Source organism: Oryx dammah, unplaced genomic scaffold, assembly GCF_014754425.2.
Source record: "Oryx dammah isolate SB20612 unplaced genomic scaffold, SCBI_Odam_1.1 HiC_scaffold_29, whole genome shotgun sequence".
Classification (NCBI taxonomy): domain Eukaryota; kingdom Metazoa; phylum Chordata; class Mammalia; order Artiodactyla; family Bovidae; genus Oryx; species Oryx dammah.
The window spans coordinates 38,719,811-38,746,643 of record NW_024070213.1 but is presented as its reverse complement, the minus strand read 5'-3'; the positions used below and the strand labels follow the sequence as shown (position 1 = coordinate 38,746,643).

Below are 26,833 nucleotides of genomic sequence, written 5' to 3'. Positions count from 1 at the left end.
CCACAGGACTGGAGTAGGTCTGTTTTCATTCCAATCCCAAAGAAGAGCGATGCCAAAGAATGTTCAAATTACCTCACAATTGTACTCATTTCACATGCTAACAAAGTAATACTCAAAATCCTTCAAGCTAAGCTTCAACAATATGTGAACTGAGAACTTTCAGATGTTCAAGCTCTATTTAGAAATGGCAGATAAACCAGAAATCAAATTTCCATCATCCACTGGATCATAGAAAAAGTAAAAAAATTTCAGAAAAACATCTACTTCTGCTTCATCGACTATGCTAAAACCTTTGACTGCATGGATCACAACAAACTGTGGAAGATTCTTAGAGAAATGGGGTTACCAAATCACTTTACCTGCCTCCTGAGGAACTTGTATGTAGATCAAGAAGCAACAGTTGGAACCGGACATGGAGCAACAGACTGGTTCCAAACTGGAAAAGGAGTATGTCAAGGCTGTATAGTATCACCCTGCTTATTTAACTTATATGCAGAATACATCATGTGAAATGCCAGGCAAGATGAAGCACAAGCTGGAATCAAGACTGCCAGGAGAAATATCAATAACCTCAGATATGCAAATGATACCACCCTAAAGAGCCACTTTATGAAGGTGAAAGAGGAGAGAGAAAAAGCTGGGTTAAAACTCAACATTCATAAAGCATTTACAGGGATCATGGCATCCAATTCCATCACTTCATGGCAAATAGATGGGGAAACAATGAAAACAGTGAGTGATTTTATTTTCTTGGGCTCCAAAATCACTGTGGATGGTGACTGCAGCGATGAAATTAAAGGATGTTTGCTCTTTGGAAGAAAAGCTATGATAAACCTAGGCAGCATATTAAAAAGCAGACATCACTTTGCTGACAAAGATCTGTAGTCAAAATCACAGTCAAAGTTATGGTTTTTCCAGGAGACATATACAGATGTGAGAGTCAGGCCATAAAAAAGGCTGATACTGGGAAAGATTGAAGGCAGGAGGAGAAGGGGACAACAGAGAACAGGATGATTGGATGGCATCGCCTATTCAGCAGATGTGAGTTTGAGCAAACTCCAGGAGATGGTGAAGGACAGGGAAGCCTGGCATTCTGCAGTCCGTGGGGTCACAAATAGTTGGACATGATTGAGTGACTGAACAACATCAACTTCATAGTAAACAGGTGAATATTTAAAAAGGAGTTTAGAGCAACAAGCTACAGAGCATGTATAGATTTAACACTTAGAAGGTCTTTTTCCACTCAACTTATTCACTGTTTCTCTCCAGTCACTAGAATATGAATGCACTCTTATTTTCCTTAATAAGAAGAGCAATCTCATCATAATATTTGATTTCTTATGTCAGAAATAATCCTTATTCTTTTCTCAAGCCTTCTTAAATATAATTTTGACTTACAATTCAGTAACTAAAGAGCAGTCAAATGAATGGCATCTTCCCCTATTGTGGCTGTGGGCACAGATATGTCCAGAGGCAGGTTGTAGGGGTGAGTAGGTGGGCCACCTGAAAGTGTTTATTGAAATGGAATCCTTGACAAGGAATACACATTTCATGCCACACATCCTTCTTCATCCCTGCAAGCTGGAAATTTGTGTCAGTGTTTATGTAGCAACATGGCTCAGTGATGCCCTTTGTCACAGACCTCAGTGGTGAGATTTCTGGATCAGCCTAGCAATACCTTGCTAGGTAACCTCCAAATTGCTAGGTCTTGTCTTCTCTGTGTGTTTCTGCTACAAACCTAGGAAGAAGAAAAGTGTTGAAATCTCCCCCCATGTACACTCCCTTGACCTTGTCTTTGGATCCCAAAGCCCAAGGGATTGTGGGGAAAGACCAGGCTTTGGGCTGAATCAAACCTCAGTTTGAACCCCTTGATTTTCACTAATTGGATCAGTGTAGATGTGTCTTTAAGCCCTCTAAGCTTCCATTTCCTCATCTATATAACTGGGGATAATTACCTATCTTGTAATAATATCACAAAACATCAATGGGACAGGCTAAGTCAAATGTCTGGCATATGGTATTGCTTAGGAGTCTCTTGCTTTTCCTTTACCCTCTACCATTTGCCGCTTATCAGCTGGCTTTTGTTTGCCCTTCTGCATGAGCCTTTCCCATAGCCCATGTGTAATAATCTATATGTCGAACACAACCTTAGAAGGATTTTGTCTTGCTCCTACCTTTCATCTTGCTAGTCTTCCTCACAACTTTTTTTAAAAATACACAGCTTTATAGTAAGTACTTTTCCATTTTTGTTCAAAACCACAGATAGAAATGAAGAAAGTTCATTCTTTTCTTCTCCCATGTCTCCATGAATTCCTGTGATATTTTCTTTTGAATCAGGAAAAAGATTTCGTGAACAATATTTTTCTAACTTACTTAATTCCCTTAACTCCTTACTAGTGCTTGTTTATGAAAATGAATGGTGTTTTCATGCACTAGACTGGTGTTTTCCAATCACGCTTCTTCTAAAGTGCCTTTAAAAGATGTTTGCTTTTATTTGCCTTTGAACATTTAAAACACACTTACAGAGAATGTAAGGCACATTTCCAAATAAAGTTTAAATTAGTTTATTCTCACTTGAGTAAAACAATCTGAGTGCTTCAGTCTTCCACCTGATTTGATTCTGAAACAACATAATAGTGTGCTTTTGTGAGATAAGAAGTTTCAATCCCAGGAACTAGTGTTTGCAGGAAGATTCAGATGATTGATTAAAAGCAAATCAAACAAAAACTCTGCAAAAAAAAAAAATGAAGTATATAACCCAAGATCAGAAATCAGAAGTGTTGGTTTAGGAATGCTCTGATTTTAATCTCCCTTCGACTCTCCGCTCATCAGTGTGACTGGCAGAGCTCCTCGGTGAAGAAACCTTGGCATGGGACAAGCAGTGTTTAAATTGGCTCAGAGGAGACCGTGTACAAATCTACTTTTGTCTCCAAGGAGATATAATTTCTTCATTCATTTCCCCTTTTAAAATTTTTTTCCCTGAGCATTTATGAGTAAATTTTGGAGCACATGAAAATGAGGAAGTGATATCACCAGCTCGAGGCAAGTGTAGAATGTGTGTTGGCAGCTGTTATTGAGATCCTGAATCAAAGCTATTTTTTCCCCAGCTTGGCTTATTCTGTTGATTTCAGACCAGTGAAGGAAAAAATTGCAAGTGGTACCTTTCCACACTTATGTGTGAGATATGAATTGTGTTCATGTCATGGGCAGACTGTCCTTCAGCCTCTTGAGCATGTCACTGTGGTCTAACTTAGGGTCCCCGTTAACTGTAAAATCACCAAGGAGTTTGGCAGCTGTAACTGAAGCTCTGAGAATAAGCTTTCAAATTTTCTTATTCTCTTTAAGACTGTCCCAAGATTTCTCTCGATTCCTCCATTACTGATATGTTGATCAGATTCTAGATCTTGTTTGAATCATTAAGAAGTGGACTGTTGCATTTGATATAACAATAGCAGTAAAAATTCAAAACTTTCTCTTCTCCCACTATTGAGAGATTGGTCTAAATATCATTTGCCAGATAAAGCTCTCTCAGATTGGCATTTGTCTTCACTGTTTTTATACAACATTAGAATTTTTCTATAATCTCAATGGCCTCAGAAAATGGTGGTTCACTCAAGGGCTAAAACATACTGGAAGTACAATAGTGCAAGGATGGGACCAAGTCAGGAGTGATCTGGAGCTGGCTCCAGTTGTCTCATGAAAGCCAGAGTTCTGACTACTTTTCAGCACCCACACCTCTGCTACCATCTCTGCGCTCTTTCTCTGTAATCTATTAGTCAGAGCCCTGGCAGGAGACACAGTGCACAGCCAATGGAGTGACTGAAGGGTTTATGAAGAGACCTTTGCAGGCCTTTGCAGTGCCTTGGGCAAAGTGGAGCTAACATGCCAAGGGACACATACCAGACGGCCTGAAATGTCAAAGGAAGGAACTGTCACCAACACTAAGAGGATCCCTAGACCGGAGCTATGCCTGGAGTTAGGCAAACTGAGCCACTATCAGACAGATGTGGAGTTGTTGTTCAGTTGCTAAGTCATGTCTAACCCTTTGTGACCCCATGGACGGCAGCATGCCAGGCTTCCCTGTCCTTCACTGTCTCCCAAAGTTTGCTCAAACTTGTGTCCATTGAGTCGGTGATGCCATCCAACCATCTCACCCTCTGTCACCCACTTTTCCTTGCCCTCAGTCTTCCCCAGCATCAGGGTCTTTTCCAATGAGTCAGTTCTTCGCATTAGGTGACCAAAGTATTGGAGTTTCAGCTTCAGCATCAGGTCTTTCGATGAATAGTCAGTGTTCATTTCCTTTAGTATTGACTGGTTTGATTTCCTTGCTGTCCAAGGGACTCTCAAGAGACAAAATGTGGTCCCCTGGAAAAGGGAATGGCAAGCCACTTCAGCATTCTTGCCTTGAGAACCCCATGAACAGTATGAAAAGGCGGAGAAGGGAGGGGCTGTCCAATTCAAAGGAAAATATAGACAAGAGTGAAGATCAAGTAGAGAAGAGAGCAGCCCATGGGGAGGAAGGAAGTTCAACATACATTCGTACAGAGCTCAGACAGAATCCCATTGCCCCAAATAATCAAGCTGTTTCTGTCCTTCCACTTCTGACTTGCCCCTTCCCATGCTGGTCCCCAGTTAGTCTTCTGAGCCCAGCTCTCCATCCATTTCATGCAGTCTGTATTATCATCATTTGAAAGCATCAAAGGACATCTGTAGATTCAAAGCTCATGATGGTTTAAATAAGCCTGAGCCTCTGATTTGCTCAAGTGGAGACTCACTGATGCATTTCCTCTGGACAGTAATATAAGGAGCTGAGTTTTCAAAAAATTATTAAAATATACACAAACATCACAGAGAGAGCCCAGGTTTCCTCTTGCAGGAAGGAGACCTGGAGTCCTGTGCAGCTGTGAGGAAAATTTTTCACAGAAATAATGCAATGCATTTTTGCTGATTTGTAGTTGCAGTTATTTGTGAAGGACCCAGAGGTTTAAGCATTTGAGATTACAACAGGGATAATAATGCTAATCTCCATTGAACTGTTGTGAACATTAAAGAGAATTTTTTAAACTGGCATAAATGTGTTGCCTGCTACTGGGTGGAAATTTGAGAGTCACTTAACAAGAAAATGAGCGTAGCTCACTGCCCAGTGCCCCCAGCTTGGTACAAGAGATGGGGATTCAGAACAAGAGATGAGGCAGTAAAGTGCAGTCAGATAAAGCAATGGAGATTTCAAATGATTAAATAACTTGTCTTCCTCAATTAAAAAGAACTTCCATAATAATATAATAGTGATTATTGAGTATTTTAATACACTGAAATATTCACAAAATTAAAATTAAATTTCAGTCATGTGAAAGATGTCATTTTTCCTGAGCATGAAAGTCCCACGACCTTTCAAGAGCAGGTAGTAGTAGCAATGAATGGAATGAGAGAGGCATGGAAGGATGCCTCTGCATGCATGCATCCTGATTAAAAGTACCTGATTAAAAATGCTGTCGGTCAACTCTGGCAGGCAATCATAAGACAGTTTAGATATTCAAAGACTGAGGACTTCTCAACCCAAATTAGCACTGTAAATACTATATTTCGGAGGATGGCAAAAAAATGCAAGGTTTCCATAGTGAGAAGTCTCTAAATTGAACCCCAGAGATGTATGTGTAGCTTCTATCACTAATCTTTTCTTATTGCAACAATTTGGTGAATGCCAACTATGTTTGTTCAGGTATCTGGATAAATTTAAGTAGGATGGTGACTCCCATCAGGGAAGGCATAGTCTAACGGAGGAAGTAGACCCAAGAACAGATGAGAAAAGAGGGCCTCATATATAGCCCTGTCAGTTGTCAGCTTGGATATACCTTACTCCCAGGGCTGATGAGGGAGCTTTATGGTCATCAGCTTCCCTGAAAACTGATAAATTAGATGCAGACAGCTAGAGCCTAGAACTGCCAAATGCATCCTTAGGGTTGAAATATAACTGTGCTCTTTGTAGAACTGTCAGAACATGCTGAATGCACTGTTTTATTTCTCTGTAACCTGTTTAGAGGCGAAAGAAAATATGATAATAGGGATGACGGTGATAATTACTATAATGAGGCCTGTTCTCTGCTGCTCTGGGAGGGAGCAGACTATGGTGGAGGTTGTGTGGGTTGAATGAGAGTGGAGTTGTCTTCTCATGACCACTCGTGTGCACAATGCTGGCCACGTGCCTGTGCATCTGTGTGTGTGTGTGCACGTGTGTGTGTGTGCGTGTGTGTATGTGCTTGTGTATGTTTCCTCATCTGTGATTTGTTCTTTGAAAAGGAAACTAAGAGTAGGAAGCGGATGGGATAAACCAGAAGCCACTAGGCTAGGCTCAGATTTTGGAGCTGGGGCTTCTCTGAGGTAGTCTATGTTTCTGAGATCACTGCTTTTCCATTAGTAACTCCCGCAGATACATGGCTGTGCAATGGTGGCCGAGTGATTCTCTGGGCACCCTGACAGGTGTGTTAAGAGATTTTCATCTCTTTGCAGCTCAGGGAAATGCTTTTCTGTCTCCTCTCGAGCCAGAAGAAAATCAAGCCTAACACCCACCACAGTGAATCTATCACACATTTTTCCTACAGATACAGTAGGTATTGGTAAACTTTCTTTTGTTTAACTGATCAGAGAAGTAAATTAATTTGTCAAAAGTTGCACAGTTAATCAGACAAGTAACGTATTTTTAATGGCTATATTACTAGCTGTTTTAATTCTTCTGTCATTTTACTCCCTAGTATATTTGGAATAAATTTCCAGTGACCTCTTTCCTAGAAATGAATGCACTTCATGTACTTTGGAAAATTTTTCCCCCACTCATGTTTTGTTTGCATTTCATCTGAACCTATTAGGTTGAGATAAGCCATAAATTATTTAGCCAACTCTGTCACATCTGTGATCCACAAGATACAAAATTGGATTCCCTTCCAGTCTTTCTCATTCTAGGAAGTTCAGCCACATCCATGACATATTTTTCCCTAATTTTACAACATTCTGATTGGCCAATCAACTTGTAGTTTATATCAATATTTAGTATATTCTTGAATATGTTCTATCTCTCTTGACTGAATGGGGAGGAGAGAAGATTATCATCAGTTTGATTTGAGAGTCAAGAACTCTTTTCATAAATATTATTTCCCTTGAGATAAACAGTGGAACTTCATTGAGTTTGGGCACTGTGCCACTGTCTTAAGTTGAATGTTTTGAAAATAAAGAAAACATATAAGACAGCCCTTCTGGTTGCACATTCTGTGGAGTGGTGGCCTCTAAACTCACAACTCCAATGACATGGACCTTAACTGATCAAGAAATCTTTGTGCTGATCCAACCAACCCCACTGAACCATGAGCTGCACTTATGTCATTTTATAGCTGTGGCGAGGAAGGGCTAATTACTTGCCTGCTCAAGGTGACTAATGATGGCAGGGCCCCAACTTAAATCTGGACATCAGCTTTGGAACACTGACTTGCTTTCCCTTCTATGTGTGTGGGACCCTTAACTTGTTCCTAGTTGCCTGTAGGTAAAAATCGGCTCCACTCAGGGAATACCAAACCCTTATAATTCGTCACCTGCTAACATGCACAGGTTATTCTCTGCTTTGTATTTTCTATATCTTATGCCTGGAATGCACCTCACTGTGACCACTTCCCTCCTCTCCTAACACCAGCACATTTACCTTGTGAGTATTCACTACTCAGTCTTCAACCCCAGATTGTCCCCTCCACCAGGAAGCCCTCTCCATCCTCTCCCTGTCTCACACCCAGTTTCCTCTCTCACCTGGAACATTTATTCATTTATTAACTTATTCAACAAATGTTTCTAAACACTCACTAAGTGCCAGGCACTGAGCTGAGCAGAAACCACACAACTCTGAATACAGCTCAACAGCTCCTGTCCTCATAGAGCTTAGAGTCTGGTGGAGACATTAGAAAAATATGGTGAGCACACGGAAAAATATGTAATTACAACTGGGATGAGGGCCAGGAAGGAAAGAAAGTTGGTGCCTGGAGCCTACAGTCCCCAACTCAGCATCACCACTGCCTGCAGCAGTGGCACTCAGACTACCCACTTCAGGGGCGCCAGAACTGAGGGAGGAGATGGCCAAGGGAGCCTCTGCATGCCCGGGATACCCGCCTCCTCTCCATCTAGTGGCTCCCAGAGCCTCGGGCTTCTGCTGAGTAAAGGACATAAGCGTGTGCCACCACAATGAGGAAGGCCTTTGGTCAGGCAGCAAGGGGTGATACTGGGGGTGTGAAGGCAATGCCTCTTTCAGAGCTATGAGGGATGCTCACCAATAACTGCGATGAGGTGGGGAGGCATCTCATAGGGTAAAACACAATCCAGGGACATGGATATATCATGACCTGGTCAGAATTCCATCAGTCCCTCCCCTTGTCTTCATTCTGAGGATTAATTAATAGGGGATTTTACATTCTCTTTACAAATCTCTTTAGGAAGACACACTAATACTTTTGTAGAAGTATTTCAGTTTTTGAATAGTCCAAAAAAAGAAAGAGAGAGAGACCATCACATAGACTCAACGTTCATAAGGAACACTTGGGCAAGACACTCATTCTCTGGGGTTTATTTTCAACTTTGTCAAGAAATACTTGCCTTTGTCAACTTAAAAAAATAGTCACAACCTAAAAGTTGAGAGTTACGTTTTAATTGGTGGGAATTTTTAGGACTTTAAGCACAGGAGACAGTGTCTTATGTAACCCTGAGAGAATTGCTCTGTTGAAGCAGGGGGAGTGGGTGGGGGTGGGGGGCCGGTGGAAAGGGAAGTGAGGGGAAGTTGGTTATATAGAAGTTTGCAATAAAGGACAAGTAGTCTGAGCATCAAAAGTATTTTATGAATTAAAGAAAACCAGATAGCCCAGGTTAAGGAATTTAGCACTTTTCTATCCAAGGGAAGAGTCTGGGCTCATTGAAATCATTCCTTTCATATGCATCTCAGCTATCTGGGTCCAGTATTCTGTGTTTTTCACATCCTGAGTTCCTCAGTGCTCACTGTAGAGAGTGGCTGCAGCCTCATGGCTGCCAGATCACACAGGTATTTTCTTCCTTCCTGAGTGACCTTAAGGTCAGGGATTCACATTTTGAGGGCCAGAATCACTGATGTCAATATGAAGGAAATATTCCATTTCTCACCTTCATATTATAGGATTCTTAGGGTGTTTGTTCTTCATATAAACTTTAAATTCTTGCACTGAAATATACTTTGTAAACTGAAAGAATAAATTACGAAGAGAGTTTTCAGCTTTTAAATATAATGAACTTACCACTTCTTACCTGTGTTTTTCCTTCAATTTAAATGTACCATAGAATATATAAAATTGCATCCATTTGAGTTGAAAGCTTGTTATGCAAGTTTTTTTTCTTCTTTTTCTTTCATCTTTTAATTCTAAAGAGTATGGTTACTTTAGGTAAATTTAAAAAAAAAATGAGGTAATGACTTACAGAACCATTAATTGTTCAACGGAAATAGTCCAAATCACATTTGCTTACATGGAATTACTCTCAGAAATTTTATTATTCAGTGTATTGTAGTCAGCAAAACAAAGATTTTAATAAAGTCCAAGTAGCAAATGTCTCAAGATGCTTAAAATCTTTTACTTTGTCTACTTAAAATATTAGTAGTTTGTGTTAGGGAGTCTTATTTATGTTTTTGAAATGTTTTGTTTAGTATTTTGCAAATATTTAAAGTATTAGGCTATTTAAAATGTTTATAAGAAAAAGTTTAAAACAGTAATATGGAAAGTTCTATTTGGTTTTCCTCTTCAATTATTTTTTTAAATAATATCATCCAATACATACATATAGATTTGTTTTAAATGGATTTTCCTTCAAATGTGTCTATTTGGAAATACACACTACCTTTTACAGTGCCCATTACAACATATTGTTGGTAATAAATAAAACATTTTTGTTAGTTGTGACAAAAATCTTTACAAATTTTTTATATATAATATAAGAGGTATTCTGTCAGTTTAATGAATTATTGTAATGAATTTTTACTCCAAAAAATTTCATGGAATCAAGTAATTTCATGGAATCAAGCAAGTAAATGCTTACTAGCTTACTTTGAAAGATGCTAAAAACACCTCAGCTCAAGTGATCTCCCTCTCTGGTGCCCCTTATTTCACCATTTGCATTTCATTTCCTTCATGCTAAGATTTGCCTCCTCTGGTGGGCTTTGTGTGGGTTTTTTTCTTTGTTTATTCATTTGTTTTTAATGTGTTCTATTTTGAGAGGACAATAATTCTCCATGATGCCTTAGTGAGCTTTATCCTACCCAGCTGCTGTGCTCCCTGGAATGAGTTGCCTGGGGGCACAAGGACTCTGAAAGAAACCAGACCAAGTAGTGTTGCTGTAGGGCCAGCCCAGAACAAGGAGTAATGGTCACTGATTATGTTACGCAAATAGCAGATGTTCTGGGTGGCAAATATGTGTCAGGCAAACATGCGAATATTTCCGTGAGCCAGAGGTTTTAGCCTGAAGGCTTTCTCTGATGAATCAGTACACTGATCAAAAGGTCCACATTGGTCTAGTTTATTCATTCCTTGAGTAAGAACTTGATGGTTAAATGCTGACTGAAGTGGAATTAAACCCAGATTAATTTGTCCTCCACTGTTGTGTGTTTCAGAGACTGGAGCACAGGGAAGTTTTGGTGGGCTTGTTGTTCCTGGTTTTCCCGTTCATCCCAGCCAGCAACCTCTTCTTCAGGGTGGGTTTCGTGGTGGCCGAGAGAGTCCTATACATGCCTAGGTAATTACTGTTTCTGGTTTTCTCTTTACGAGACCAACACTGATGGCTCCAGAGAGACTGTTGTTTGTGTGTATATAACAGTTAGATCCTTGTGGAGCTCAGGTGTTTATTACATCAGCTTTAAAAACAGCCACAGAGGAAGCTGGATAAGAATATTGACCCGAGTATATTCAGGATTTTAGCAGCAATCATTTTACCGTAACTTCTTTGTTCAAGTATCTGTGCTTATTAAACATAATGAGTTACTTTCTAGAAATATTTGTTAATTTGCATAAAATTGTTAACTGTGTTAAGTAGCATGATTTTAATTGACTTCTATCTTCTTTCTCCCTCTTTCTTTGTTCTTGAATTTAAAAATAGAAACAATCTCAAAGAAACTTGTCCTTGAGAAAAACATTGGTTAAAAGTTATAAAGGGCCTTCAGACATGTATGACTACATAATGCCACTTAGCTTTGAATATTTGAACAGTGTGACGCTTGTCTGTTCTCTTGTCTTATTCAAATGTCAGCATTCCAAGGCCATGTTTCTCTCCAGAAGCCTGAAAATGTCCTTGAAATGGTTCTGCCATTTATCTATTGTGTGACCTTAAGCAGAACATGATTTTTTTTACACTCATTTTTTTTTTAAACTTTAGAACGTTATTTCTTTATTTTTATTTTGGCTGTGCTGGGTCTTTGCTGCCCCACATGGGCTTTATTGCCATGTGGCACGTGGGATCTTAGTTTCCTGACTAAGTATCAAACCCCCATCCCCTGCACTGAAAGATGCGTTCTTAACCACTGGACCATCAGGGAAGTCCAAAAACTGAATTTTTTTCTTTAACTTATAGAGCTTTATTTATTAATTTTATTTACTTTTATTTAAGCCGCACTGTGCAGCTTATGAGATCTTAGTTCCTCGACCAGGGATTGAACCTGACCCTTAGCAGTGAAAGTACAGAGTCCTAATCACTGGGCTGCCAGAAAATTCCCTCTCATTTTTAAAATGGATATTTTAATAAGCTTCCTAAAGTTAAGTGATTTTATGAATTATAAGTAAGAATGAACTTTTCTAAAAGGCAACAAAATAAATACAATAAACCAAAATATTATCAGGAAATTATTCATTCATATTGAGTTAGAAATTTGTTAACTTTAAATTTAATTTAAATAAAATTAATTTAAGTAATAAATAAGATTTAATTTCATTTATGGATATTGATTGAGAATTTTTAAATGCATATAATTAGAAATGAATTTCATAACCTTTAACTTCCCTCAAACTAAGTACCTCACAGCTTTTCTAAGACTTTACAGTCTCTTGCTTTGACTTGGTTAATGAAAAGGTGGCCTTTAATTTTCTTTGTGTCTACAGCACAATTTGGGAAGGAGATTATTCCTTGATAAGAACTACTTGATAAGACAAAAATACAGCACAATTTCTTTGCCTTCACAGCCTTAAGATAATAAGCTTATGAGGCTTTGTCAGTACTAAGGAATATGGTGGGCAAAGGCAGACTTTAGTGTCTGTTCTACATGTGTTTTTGCTTGGAGCAGCTGAGAGTGGCTTCAGTCAGGTTTTGTCTGCAGTACTTCTGATTCCAAGTAGAATCTGTATTCATTCTTCACTTAAGAGATATTCACAGAGCGCCTGTCCCAGGCATGCTCTACTAGATCTTAGGCTACAAAAATTAGTGAATCTCTGGGTTTTGTGTCCCCCCCCCCCCCCCAAAGATTTTAACTGCTGATTAAAAACAAAATGGCACCTTTCAATCTAAACACTTGATGGGTCTGGATATTTTTAAAAATAATATCACAGTCTAATTGTATCAGAACTTTTGTTGAATCCTTATTGTATAAGGATTCCACTAAGTGTGTTATATTTGTTTTCTCAGTTAATGCATGCTGTATGTGGTGGTTCAAGACATGTTCCTACAGTCATAGTGTGACGTGAGTGTGACATCCCTAGGTCTGTTTTCTCATCTATGTAAAATGAAGATAATGGCACCGAACTCAGTGAGATATTATAAATATTAAGTGAGATGGTTATATAAAAAACTATAAAATGCTTTGTATTGTACATGACTAGTAAATATCAATTGTTACTATTGTTGATATCAGCTTTCTGAGGTAGCTGATACCATTATACCCATTTTACAAAAACAATGCCTGGGCTCTAAGTTAAGTTACTTGTCCAAGTGATAAAGCTGCTGCTGCTGCTGCTAAGTTGTTTCAGTTGTGTCCAACTCTGTACGACCCCATAGACTGCAGCCCACCAGGCTCCGCCATCCCTGGGATTCTCCAGGCAAGAACACTGGAGTGGGTTGCCATTTCCTTCCCCAGTGTGTGAAAGTGAAGTCGCTCAGTTGTGTCTGACTTTTTGTGACCCTGTGAACTGCAGCCTTCTAGGATCTTCTGTCCATGGGATTTTCCAGGCAAGAGTACTGGAGTGGGGTGCCATTGCCTTCTCCAAGTGGTAAAGCTAGTAAGTGGCAAAATGGTGGATTATGGATCCTTGTCTACTGACCCGTCTGTCACCTTCCAGCTTACATTGCTTCTCTGATAGTAACCTCAGTATTCTGCTCAGTGGAAAAAGATGAAGAAAATCTGAGCATAGTTAAGTACTCTCAGCTCAACTCCATTTGGAATCAGCACTTGATACTTTAGGAGTCCTGAGATCTGAATCCTCAGCCATTGAGGTTCTGACTACATGGGCAGTGAACTTTTCTAATCCAAATACGAGAGAAAATTTTTTGAGGAAATGAAAGGCTGGAATTTTAAACAAGAGGTTAAATTTCATTCTTCTGGAAGAGAAACTTAGGTAAACATTATGAAAGAAAAAGTGAAATTTAGTTACTCAGTCGTGTCCAACTCTTTGCAATCCCAAGAACTGTAGCCTGCCAGGCTTCTCTGTCCATGGATTTCTGCAGGCAAGAATACTGAAGTGGATTGCCAATTCCTCCTCCAGCGGCTCTTCCTGACCCAGGGATTGAGCCTTGGTCTCCTGTATTGCAGGCAGATTCTTTACCATTTGAGCCACTGGGGAAGCCCATAATATTGTCATCAACCATGTGTAAGCTATCTTATTTAAAGCCAGGGGTTTCTCTCACCCCAGCAGGTGTGTCCTCCACGCACAGAATCATCCAGCTCTGGCCCTCCCTGTGCCGCCATGTCACAGCTAGGCCTTTCTCTGATTCCATTCCTTTGCTCCAAAATAGTCAAAGTTGCACCACTGCCCTTTTCCCATAAGGAATAAGCTGATTGGGATTAAAAGTTTGAAATATAAAGAAAATATCAATATTACCAACAGCACGTGCCTGCCTCTCAGAACTTATTTGAATTTTGCTGCATTGGGCAAACTTGATGCAAAGTCATCCAAAAATCAGTTTCAGGAAACTGATCTTTATTAAAAGATGGCTGTCCTTTCCTCTCCAAGTTCCTGTATCTATGCACTGTAGTGCTGATGCCAAGTCATCATCTTCTGAGGGTTTGTCTTTACTGCCCAGCGTCTCCTGTATTCAGATCCACATTATCGGTGTGTCCAGCCAGGACTCTTTCCCCTCCAAATCTATAGTCTCAGCAGATGCCAAGGCTGTGTGACAGGGAGGTGGTCCTGGAGCTGATGAAGGGGGCAGGTGACCAGGCCAGATACACAGCTCTGAACACACACCTGAGAGTTTAATTCTGATTCTGGGAGCCCGGGGTCAGAGGAAGCTGAGGAGTTTTTGAGAGACATTGTACTTCTCATGAACCCCAGCCTTCCTTCATGGTCGCTGTTGGAATGAGTACCACAAGGGAGCCATATTAATTATGGCACTGGATTTCCTTTTATCTAAAGCTGTATAACTGAGTCAGAAATCAACGTTTTTGTGGTGAAACTTCTGTACTATGACTTAAGAGTCTTAAGTAACTTCATTGGAGCTGGTTACCCATGGTGACAGTTTTCATGAAAATGAGTACTTTCTCCTAAAAAGATTTCACTCAGCAGAGACCAGCTGGCCCATCTCAGTGGAGGATGGTAGACAGTTGGGTAAGGAGCTGCTGGAATCTTCTTTAGGGCTACAAAGAATGTTACAGACACTGCAAGTGTCCCTTGGAAAGTGCCAGAGCACCGGGTGAAGCCAGTGCATTTAAGAAACCTGCACGCTGGCTTCCACGATGCTGAAGCACGTGTCCAAGCTTTTTTAAACACACGAGAATCCTCTCTGCATGGCTCTCCTCCCATTATTGAGCTCAACAAGAAAGAGCCATTCCCCACTGCATTCACACCCAGCTGCTTTGAGGAAAATATGCAGCATGTATTCTGGCCTTCTTGAAGATACAGACCATCATCTTTAATATAGAAATTCATCAATGTAGAAAAGCTGTGTTATCTCCAAAACTTTAGCCAACAAAAGGAAGATGAACTTAAAACTTCAATTGATAGGGGAACTTCCTGCTCACTGAATGTTCAAGTTAAGGATCCCATTCTGAGTTTTAAGATCCGATCCATGAACACTACAGAGGTCATGTCCACCCTCACTGAATCCTGGGTGGATCCCTGCAGCCCCAGGGGGCTGGTTTGGCCATTTTTCAAGAAAAACCCAGAATGAGTCATATCCACAGTTCTCTTTCATCCTCTGCCTCTCTGCCTAACAATGAACAAGTCACTTAAATCTTTTGGCTTCTGTTCTCCCTCCATCCTGACCTAGCGAAGATCCAAAATCTCACCTGCCTCTCACTTGCACTTTGAAATCTGTGGATAAAAGGAACAGAAATTGGCTATCTATTTAGCACACTGTTGTATGGCTTTAGGGTCAATGTTTTACCACCAAAAGCAACTGGAATAATCTTTTCTTCTGGTGATAAATGCCAATTTTATGGATATCTTTTTTGAACAGGCAGGGGAGTTCGGGGCTTAAATCATTCTTTCACAGAAGTTTTGATCTCTTGTTCTTATCTCAAGAGTAGCATATAATTTAATGGCTACTTTTGTATTTCATAAAAACCACTTTATAATGCTTCAAAGGACTAAAATTTCTTAGAATCAATGAAGCAGACATAGTTGTTGAGAGCTCTCAAATAAAATCAGAGGATATGATCAGAGATCCGTTCAGATGCCAGATTAAGGATGATTTATTTACTTTAGTGTCAAAGAGCAAATTCCGGAACTATTTTAAGAAAACATGTATGAGGGGAGAGGGAAGAACAGACAGGGGTAAGTGAAGGCAGAAACAAGAATGTGGACAGAATTGATCAAGAAAAACTGGGACCATGGAAGGAGAAGTTAAATAGATAACATGTGTTTGAGGGGAAAAGAGATCCTATTTGACCTGTGTAGTTCTTCAGCTAATGGACACATCAGACATGGAAAAATGGGGAAAGGTGGCTCTTTTCCATTTTCAGTTTTGACAAATACCTTCAAATCATACCTACTAATTCTAAAATGGAATTTGTAATCTTACACAGGTTATTTATTTCCCAGGATGAAAAATGAGACATGTTACCTCTAAAGGAACACTAGTTATCTGACATTGGGGACCCCTACTGATAAGCCCTCTATGCGTATGTACCTTCAGAGTTGCTGGAAGAGAGTGACGATTGAGAGTGAATCAAAGTTTTGCCAAATACTCAAATCAACAGAAAAATAATTTGCTTTCAATAAAATCTTATGTTAGCACATCCAGTGGAAGGAAGACTGACCTGGGAATCAACACACTGCCTGGCCATCCTGGGGATTACTTTCCTGTCTATAAAATCTGAGTGTTGGCCTTGCCTGGTGGTCCCCAAATGTTGCTTATATCTTCATGCCACAGATATCCCTGCCTATAGCCACACTGGGGATTGAGAGTGCAACCCTCCATTAATTTCTTCTCCCCCACTCAGCTCCTCCTTTTTGGACATTTTGCAGTTTAGGAAATCTAAACTCCAGTTATCAGGATGCCACATGGTCTTGAAGGTCCCTTTCAGCTCCAAAGTTCCACTCTTTGTGACTTGGAATAACCTTGGGTAAAGCATGAATTTTTCCTCTTAAGGTCTGAAACACATGTTTGTTCTGTATTGGAATGGGACTACTTGTGTCTGCTTAGTTTCAGCATGATGCCCAAGTAGGGAAAGGGAGACATGTCCCCTGAGGGGCAAGAAGAGGGGAAGTCCACCTGCCATGTGGATAGGCCCTCTGCAGGATCCAGCAGAGGGCACTGGGAGTTGGTCCGGGCAGCCCTGGTGTGGGGCCTCCTCATGAACTGATGGGGTGTCCTTGCTTAGCAGCAATAAGGACTACCTGCCAGGAGGAAATAGGACCCTAATCACTGAAGTGGGACAACAAGGGGCAATGTCAGATGCTCCCGTTCAAGCGGTGATAGTGCGGCAGCTTATCAAGAGAAGTTGCAGCCATGAGAACAGGTCAGATGTGTGCATATCCATATCAAGTCATGAGAAGAGAGTCAGGAATTGTGCTGAAGCCTAATATCTAAACCCAGGCTCAAAGCACAGGTCAGATTGCTCACAAGGTGAATGGTACTGAGTCCAACATGTTGAGTCCCTCTGCCGCCCTACATTGGGGTTTCAAAAGGCAATTAACATTGGCCTTCAGAATACCACAGGGTAGGGATGGGAAGATTTGACTCCAGTGTGTTTGTTTCTCTGCTCTTGCTGTGCCAGCATGGACTGTTCCATCCAGCCCCTTGAGACCTCAACTAAGAAGAGAGATGAGATCTAGAAGCTGGATCTTGTGAAGGCTACTCTCTGGAGCAGGGCCCAAGTAGGGAGGGTCCTGGGTTGCACCAGACTAGTGGTCAGTCACCAAGTCATCATGGGAGTGAGTGGGCTAGGTGACTGTCATGACCAGAAAGGAAGCAGTAGGACTTTGCAAAGGGACTCAAATGACTGTGTTACAAATCTAGAGACTGTGGATCACATAGAACAGAACAGTAGTGAGAAGGAGTGAGTGAGCTGAGAGGAGGTCAGTGTGCTCATGGGCTGAGGACCAGCTAGTCAATTCTGTTGTGTTCAATTAATTGTCCTCGGCTATTGGCACAAAGGGAGGATAAACTTGAACAGTCATTTGCTAGGCTGGCATCAAAGCCTTAATATTATAGAACCTTGTTAGGTTGTTAGTTATAAAAGATAAATGTTTATTTCTGAGTTTTAAATGGAGAGCAGTAAATGTCTTGGAAACCATGATTTAAAAGTAAAATTTGGAGAGTAGAATCTGAATTCAGATAAGACTGAATGGAATAATACATGTGCAAAATGTTTGTAAGCTATACTGGGTAATTGCAAGCCATTATTTCAGTCTACCCTGTACAAATGAGAAGACTGGGGGAACCAAAGTGGAAGGAAATCAATGCAACCTAGTATAGGCCTCTCCTTCCCTTGTGCTTTTCTTCCTCTTCCTTTGCTCTACAAAACTCTTTGTCTCTTTTCTAATCTCATGTGCTCAAAAGTAAACAACCCTAAAAAGAAAAAAGTTAATATGTTGAATCTAGACAAATGGTACAGATGAATCTATTTCCAGGGCAGGAATAGAAACTCAGATGTAGAAAACACACAGGTGGACACAGAGAGAGAAAGAGAAGGTGGGATGAATTGGGAGATTGAGATTCACATATATACACGACCATGTGTAAGATAGCAGGTGGGGGGCTGCTGTAAAGCACAGGGAACACTACTCAGTGCTCTGTGACAACCTAGATGGGCGCAATGGCTGGGGGAGGGGGGTAACAGGAGGGAGGTCCGAGACGGAGGGGATAGAATGCCTGTACACAGCTGACTAACTTCATAGTATAGCAGAAACTAACACAACAGTGGAAAGTAGTAATACTCCATTAGAAACAAAAAAAGTGAGCTCCCAGACACAGAGAACAGATTGGTGGTCCCCAGAGATGGGGTGTGAGGGGTGGGCAAAATAGGTGAAGGTGGGCAAAAGGCACGAACTTCCAGTTATAAGTTAAAGAAGCCCTGGGCATGTAATGTGTAGTTAATAATACTGTGTTGTATAACTGAAAATTGCTGAGAAAATAGATCTTAAAAGTTCTTATCACAAGAGAAAAAATGTTTAAGTACGTAAGCTGACGGATATTAATTAGACTTACTGTGGTGATCATTTTACAATATATAGAAATACCAGATACCTGACACTAGTGTATTACTCGTATCTCAAATTTTTAAAAAAGTGAGCAACCCTAGCTTATCAGGCTAGTGTTCTGAAACATAATACTGAAGGAAGTTATGGAATGTGCCTCTGGGAGTGGAAGGGAGACTAGCGTGAAGGTGTCCCACTCTCAGTGTCCTGCATGGTTTGCCTGGAGGATGTAAGTGGACTTAAGTATCGCTATTGCAACCTCCCCTCCATTAAGACTCCCTCGTCTTTATTAGTGAATCTCTTTCTTTCCTTGGTGCCTGGATTCTGTGCTGGGAAATACATCTCAAACCAGGGACTTCTTCTATACATTTTAGTCATCTTAAAATATCCTCCCTACTCATTTAGAAGCCCAGGTTGTCAGAGGTGGGACCACCATTTTGTACATCTGTGTCTTCTCATAATACCCAGAAAAATACATGCTTCATTAGAGTATTGTGTAAAATTAAAGAACATTGGATGCTCAGAGGTAGGGTCTACCTGCCAATGCAGGAGATGGAGATTCCATCCCTTGGTCGAGAAGATCCCATGGAGGAGAAAATGGCAATCACACTAATCTTCTTGCATGGGAAATCTGATGGACAGAGGAGCCTGGCGTGTTACAGACCATGGGGTCGCAGAGTCGGACTTGACTGAGCGACTCAGCATGCATACACCGACACGTGCCACAGCCTATGCAGTCAGGTCTGTGTTAGTATGGGGAAGAAACACGGGTATAGCAGCAGCTAGTGAGTTGTCTGGCCATTATGCTTTTGCTTCAAAAGTGAAGATGCTCGACTCCAGAATTTGGTAGTTTGTGGAAGAACTAGTGGCAGAATTCAGGTCCTAATGCTGAGTATACTGTAGGAGGTTTGAGAAGGTGGTTTTTCTGACGTCTTAGATGTAGATTCAGTTACTTTTGAGGTGTTTGGCTTTGACCAAAAGGCCTTTCAGCTCAGATGGAAAATTTGGATATGGCCACTTGAACCAAGCTGAGACGGAAATAAGCCAAGTGAAGGCGCCTGCAAAGGGAAACACGACACCCCAAATATCACCCTGGTGATAGTCATCTTTGGGTTCCACTTTGAACTGATGCATTTTTAAGTTCGCTTTTGTTTCCATGTTAGTTTTGTTGTCAAAACTTGGCCTCTGTTCACTGGTGCTGAATAGAAACACAGAGACAGAGTTTTGGGTGTAGTAGAACACCTGAGGATCGCAAAGTATACACATATGTAGCACGAAATGTGTTCAGAAACTTGATTTATTATGGGACTGTACTCTTTGCATGGGCTGGGAAGTTCTTTTAAATCATTAAATATTAAGACGATCATCTCTTCTATTAAATTACAGTACATGTTCTAGACCATTCAGATCAAGCCTTTACTCCCTTTGAGAGTTTTCAACATCAGTTGATTGAGCTTCAGGCTTTACAACGTTTATCCCTGTAGAGATCATCTTTACAGTTCCTTGGGAAAATGTGAACGTGCTGACTTTTGTTTTCAATACTGTATGAAAACAGGAAAAAATAAAACAAAATTTAGAAAATACAGCTCATTAAAAAAGAAAAGAGCAGCTTTTCTTGCCTTGCCAGGCAAAGGGGACCACAGTGGGCTAATGCCCTCAAGGCTGTGTGACCCACCCTGGAAGGGGTAGGGAGGAGTTTAACAGTGTTCAAGAACCAGAGCATGATCAGCTCGTGGACAATTCTTGAATTGACTTGTATCAAGGTGAAGTTTCAAGCATCATCAATCTTCTGGTTTCAACCAGTCTAGGGTCTGTGTTCTGGTGGTTAGCAGTTTTCATCTGGAGGGGGTCTGCTTCCAGTAAAAACAACTTAAGAATGTGTTTCAGACCTTTACCTATATATTTTAGGGAACTGGGAGTTGGGTGATTCTGCTGTGTGGCAGAATCATAGTCTAAATTTTTACCAGTTCCCTAGCCCGACAGCTCTTCTTTGTTTCTATATCTTCCTATTTCCCAGTCATTAACTCGAGTCAACATTTTACTTCAAAAGACAAGGACACAGGTGCTTTTACACAGTTTTAGTTTCTGATGCCTTCAACCACAGTGTTCAATCACACTTATGAAGCACCTCCTGTTATCTGCCCAGTACTTAGCCTGAAAAAAGGAATAAAACAATACTCTATCTTTAAAACCCACCTGAACTTCCAGTTAATACTTTATGTCTTATCAGAGTTGAATACAAAAGCTTCCTCATTATGCATTAATGCAACAAAGAGTTTATAATTTTCTTTTCCTTCACTTTCACAAAGATAGACACAATAGAGAAAGGTTTGATATGGGTCTAACGGAAGATATGCTTAGTGCTTTTTTATGTTTGAAGTCTATGGATGTTCATTGTTGTAAATACATGGTCACATGTATTTCACATAGGACCAGTGTACCTTATTTTCTGCAGTATTTTGTTCTATAAAAATGTTATGTGAATCATACCTTTCAGAAGCAAACAATGTTGTATAAAGTATTTTGAAGTTTTAAAGGTGTTCTTGTTGAATGCTCTTAAAAGACTTATAACTGGCCTGTAAATTAGACAGTTTGGGTCAGTCTGGAAATTATGTTTCTTAAGGTGTATTTACAGATCTACAACATATTTTATTGATGTAGTTCACTTCAGTTCACTCACTCAGTTGTGTCTAACTCTGTGCGACCCCATGAACTGCAGCACACCAGGCCTCCCTGTCCATCACCAACTCCTGTAGTTTACCCAAACTCATGTCCATTGAGTTGGTGATGCCATCCAACCATCTCATCCTCTTTCATACCCTTCTCCTCCCACCTTCAATCTTTCCCAGCATCAGGGTCTTTTCAAATGGGTCAGGTCTTCACATCAGGTGGCCAAATATTGGAATTTCAGCTTCAACATCAGCCCTTCCAATGAACACTTAGGACTGATCTCCTTTAGGATGGACTGGTTGGATCTCCTTGCAGTCCAAAGGACTCTCAAGAGTCTTCTCCAGTACCAAAGTTCAAAAGCATCAATTTTTCAGCGCTCAGCTTTCTTTATAGTCTAATTCTCACATCCATACATGACTACTGGAAAAACCATAGTCTTGACTAGACGAACCTTTGTTGGCAAAGTAATGTCTCTGCTTTTCAATATGCTGTCTAAGTTGTCATAACTTTCCTTCCAAGGAGTAAGCGTCTTTTAATTTCATGACTGCAGTCACCATTTGCAGTGATTCTGGAGCCCCCAAAAATAAAGTCAGCCATTGTTTCCACTGCTTCCTATCTATTTCCCATGAAGTGATGGGACCAGATGCCATAATCTTAGTTTTCTGAATGTTGAGCTTTAAGCCAACTTTTTCGCTCTCCTCTTTCACTTTAATCAAGAGGCTCTTTAGTTCTTCTTCACTTTCTGCCATAAGGGTGGTGTCATCTGCATATCTGAAGTTATTGATATTTCTCCTGGCAATCTTGATTCCAGCTTGTGCTTCATCCAGCCCAGCATTTCTCATGATGTACTCTTCATATAAGTTAAATAAGCAGGGTGACAATATATAGCCTTGACATACTCCTTTCCTGATTTGGAACCCGTCTGTTGTTCCATGTCTGGTTCTAACTGTTGCTTCCTGACCTGCATTCAGATTTCTCAAGAGGCAGGTCAGGTAGTCTGGTATTCCCATCTCTTTCAGAATTTTCCACAGTTTGTTGTGGTCCACACAGTCAAAGGCTTTGGCATAGTCAATAAAGCAGAAATAGATATTTTTCTGGAATTCTCTTACTTTTTTTATGATCCAGCCGATGTTGGCAATTTGATCTCTGATTCCTCTGCCTTTTCTAAAAGCAGCTTGAACATCTGGAAGTTCATGGTTCACGTATTGCTGAAGCCTGGCTTGCAGAATTTTGAGCTTTACTTTACTAGCATGTGAGATGAGTGCAATTGTGTGGTAGTTTGAGCATTCTTTGGCATTGCCTTTCTTTGGGATTGGAATGAAAACTGACCTTTTCCAGTCCTGTGGCCACTGCTGAGTTTTCCAAATTTGCTGGCATTTGCTGAGTGCAGGACTTTCACAGCATCATCTTTCAGGATTTGAGATAGCTCAATTGGAATTCCATCACCTCCACTAACTTTGTTTGTAGTGATGCTTTCTAAGGCCCACTTGACTTCACATTCCAGGATGGCTGGCTCTAGGTGAGTGATCACACCATCATGATTATCTGGGTTGTGAAGATCTTTTTTGTACAGTTCTTCTGTGTATTCTTGCTGCCTCTTCTAAATCTCTCTGCTTCTGTTAGGTCCAGACCATTTCTGTCCTTTATTGAGCCCATCTTTGCATGAAATGTTCCCTTGGTATCTCTAATTTTCTTGAAGAGATCTCTAGTCTTTCCCATTCTATTGTTTTCCTCTATTCTTTGCAATGATCGCTGAGGAAGGCTTTCTTATCTCTCGTTGCTATTAACTCTAATTGATGTAATAGAGTACTAAATACACACGTGAACTTTAGAACACTGATACCTGTATTCAGTTCAGAGAACACATCCATGTGTTATTTCATTTACTCCGTGCAATGGCCTTTCAAGGTGATTGTAATACAAATAACTTCGCTTCATGGATCAAAGCCTTGTCATGGCAAAGGGGCATGCATAACTCAGCAAAGCTGTGAGCCATGCTGTGCAGGCCCACCCAAGACAAATAGGTCGTAGTGCAGAGTTCTTACAAAACATGGTCCACTGGGGAAGGAAATGGCAATCCATTCCAATATTCATGCCACGAGAACCCAGTGAAAAGGCAAAAAGATGTGACACTGAAGATAAGCCCCTGCCCCCAGGTCAGAAGGTGTCCAATATGCTACTGGGGAAAAGCAGAGGGGAATTACTAATACCTCCAGAAAGAATGAAGCAGCTGGGCCAAAGCAGAAACAGCACTCAATTGTGGATGTGTTTGTCAAGAAAATTAAAGATATCAAGAGAACATTTCATGCAAGGATGGGCACAATAAAGGACAGAAACAGTAAGGACCTAAGAAGCAGAAGAGATTAAGAAGAGGTGGCCAGAATACACAGAATTATATAAGAAAGGTCTTAATGACTCAGATAACTGCAATGGTGTGGTCACTCACCTAGAGCTGGACATTCTGGAGCATGAAGTCAAGTGGGCCTTAGGAGAGATTACTGTGAACAAAGCCAGTGGAGGTGACAGAATAAACATTAAAAAGCTTCTCAATTCCAAGCCTAGCACCCCTGGGATGCAGAGCTAAGGAAATACACAATAGATGCCTTTCTCTAGACTATGAGTAAACTTTCACATCCAGATACATTCCATCTTTGGGGATATTTCCCCATCCATCAAGTGTCTGAGATAATGAATAAAATGGCAGTAAACTGGGACACTGATGAGTCTGGGCCCATGGAACTGCCAGCTTCTGGGTTCAATCTGGTTTGAGGGGCCACCATTGACTCCTGTTGTTTCCTTTGCAGAGCATCAAACACTTGTTCTGGGGCCAAGGTTCCAGGGCTTTATTGTTTAACCATTTGCGGTCAGCATTCATGAGACCAGAATAAGATCTCAAGGTCAGATAAATTTCCAGATGGGGATTCAATGGATTAATGTGAAGTTAATCAGGGATGTGTTTCACTTAAACAGTCTAAAGTTGGGAATTTTTTAGAGTAATAAAAGAGAAAGAATATGTCTCTCTTGTATCATTAATGCTACTTATAGGTACACTCAGTGGGTAATTTAAGCTTGTTAAGTTAAAAGGTAGAATTTCAGTTCTTCCTTAACAGCTGAAAGATTCTCTTTGCTGCATATAATTATAATTAAACAAAAAGTGAAACTAAAGTAAATTTCACTAAATGCTTGGCCCAGTCATAGAAAATTGTCATCTCTCCAGGTTGATGTAAATGGGAAGGGAAAATGTTGTTACTTTTATCACTTAAGAACTTCTTCCACTTAAGATTCCTGAAAGTACATTTGTACTATTTGCAGGATGATTAACTGCTCACAAAGTTCTCAAACAACAGGTGTAAACATTTTTTTATTCTAATTTGAAAGGACAGACATTGTTGATTCAGATTTCCTATTCAGCTCTCTTTGGATTTGCATCTCTTAAGGGAGAGATTCAAATTTCTTTAGTTACTACAAGTGCTGCAGCTGAGCAGCTTGTCAATAAAATCCATTCAAAATTGGAAATACCTGTGGCCTGTGAATGAGAGAGTATTTCTATGCTTCCTTCTCTCGGACAGCTGTGGTGCTTCTCAAGTGTGCTTTGAAAATGCCTCTCTGTACTGAGCTAAGCCATTCCACAGCCAGCTGGGTTCTTGGTTCTCCAGGTTATGATGTTGTCAGCTGTCAGTTGTTTGCACTGACTCTTTTGGGCTCTCTGTGGCCATCTCTAGTCAGAGTCCACATTTTCCTTCAACAGGTTAGCCGGACCAAACTGGAGTCTGGTTTCATTTTCCTGGAGGCCAAAAAAGTATGTAGTTTCTCATTTGCTTGATTTTTCCAGTTTCAAAATGAGGGCTTTAGCTGCCCCAGCAATGAAGAGAGCAGTCGTACCCCCTGCAGCTGAGAGCTGCAGTAAAGCAGATGTTGAAAGATGAAATGTCATAATAGAGAAGCATCTTAATCTCTGATATTGTGTTCAGGTTCTTAAGAATGTGATATCCTCTGAGAAATTTGCAAACCTAAATGGAGATTATTTTATATGGCTTAACATTTCTTTAAACCATATGTCAACACAAAGACTTCTGAAAAGAAAATGACCGTGTTACTCGATCCCAAGGCCTGTGCTGAGTGGAAGGAGAGCTGCTCCCCCTCGTGCTGGCCGTAGCAGGGCTCAACGACAGGCCTATGAGTGGAATCTGGCCCACCGCCTGTTTTTATAAATACATTTTGTTGGAACATAGCCATGCTCATTCGTTTACATAAGTGTCAATGGCTGCTTTCCTGCTACAAAGATAGAGTTGAGTAGGAAGGACAGAGGCCATATGGCCTGAAATATTTACTCTCTGGCCCCTTACAGAAAAAGTATGCCAACTCCTGAATTACAGCTGAATGTTAGGGTCATGAGACTTCTGATCTGACTCTATTCCTAGCTTTTGGAGCTGTGGGCAAGTTATTTAAATTCTAAGACTCTTGAGAGTCCCTTGGACAGCAAGGAGATCAAACCAGTCAATCCTAAAAGAAATAAATTCTAAATTTTCATTGGAAGGACTGATGTTGAAGCTGAAGCTCCAATACTTCAGCCACCTGATATGAAGAGCTGACTCATCGGGAAAGACCCCGATGCTAGGAAAGATTGAGGGCAGGAGGAGAAGGGGACAACAGAGGACGAGATGGTTGGATGGCATCATCAACTCATTGGACATAAGTTTGAGCAAACTTTGGGAGATAGTGAAGGACAGGGAAGCCTGGTGTGCTGCAGTCCATGGAGTTGCAAAGAGTCAGACACAACTTAGCAACTGAACAACAACAACAACAACAAAAGCTTTAGTTTCCTCATTTATGAAGTCAAAGATACTGAAGACTAAGTTTTTTAATTAGATAATATATTTAAAGCCAGTACTATCCTTGTTCCAAGCCCTACAGATATAGTGGACAGGTCCACATAAAGCTCTTAGCACAGCACCTGACGCATACTGAACTGAACTGACTCATAGGAAACACTCAACAAGTGTGCAAACGTATAAAATAGTTCATTTGGCTGCTGTTATCTTAGTCATCCTTGTATTCTGCCTCGTTTCTCTGGAGTTTTGGGGATCCCAGTGTTTCCCTTCTCCACTGCTCTGCCAGATGGCAGCTCTGTTTCCTACAAGGAAACAGTTAAAGACCATTGAGATTTCGTGAACGGAGTGCTTGGGAAGGAAGTAGGCGAAGCTGTGTGATAAGGTGTGAGGAATACAGGCATCCACCAGTCAGGGCAGAACCCCAGTGTCAGGACAGTAGATGGAGTGTGGACTCTGGAATCCGGAATTTCTGGTGTTTTGTTGCATGAGCCATGTGACCAAATTTAG

General features: G+C 40.7%; 1 protein-coding gene across 1 annotated transcript in view; it reads left to right on the top strand.

The window, feature by feature from the left end:
- The window catches only part of LOC120858525 (protein O-mannosyl-transferase TMTC1), a 302,518-nt gene that overhangs the window by 183,962 nt on the left and 91,723 nt on the right, over positions 1–26,833 (top strand). The window contains exon 9 of the mRNA XM_040234631.1: positions 10,658–10,779. Coding sequence (XP_040090565.1) covers positions 10,658–10,779 — 122 coding nt within the window. The remainder of the gene's footprint in view (positions 1–10,657; positions 10,780–26,833) is intronic.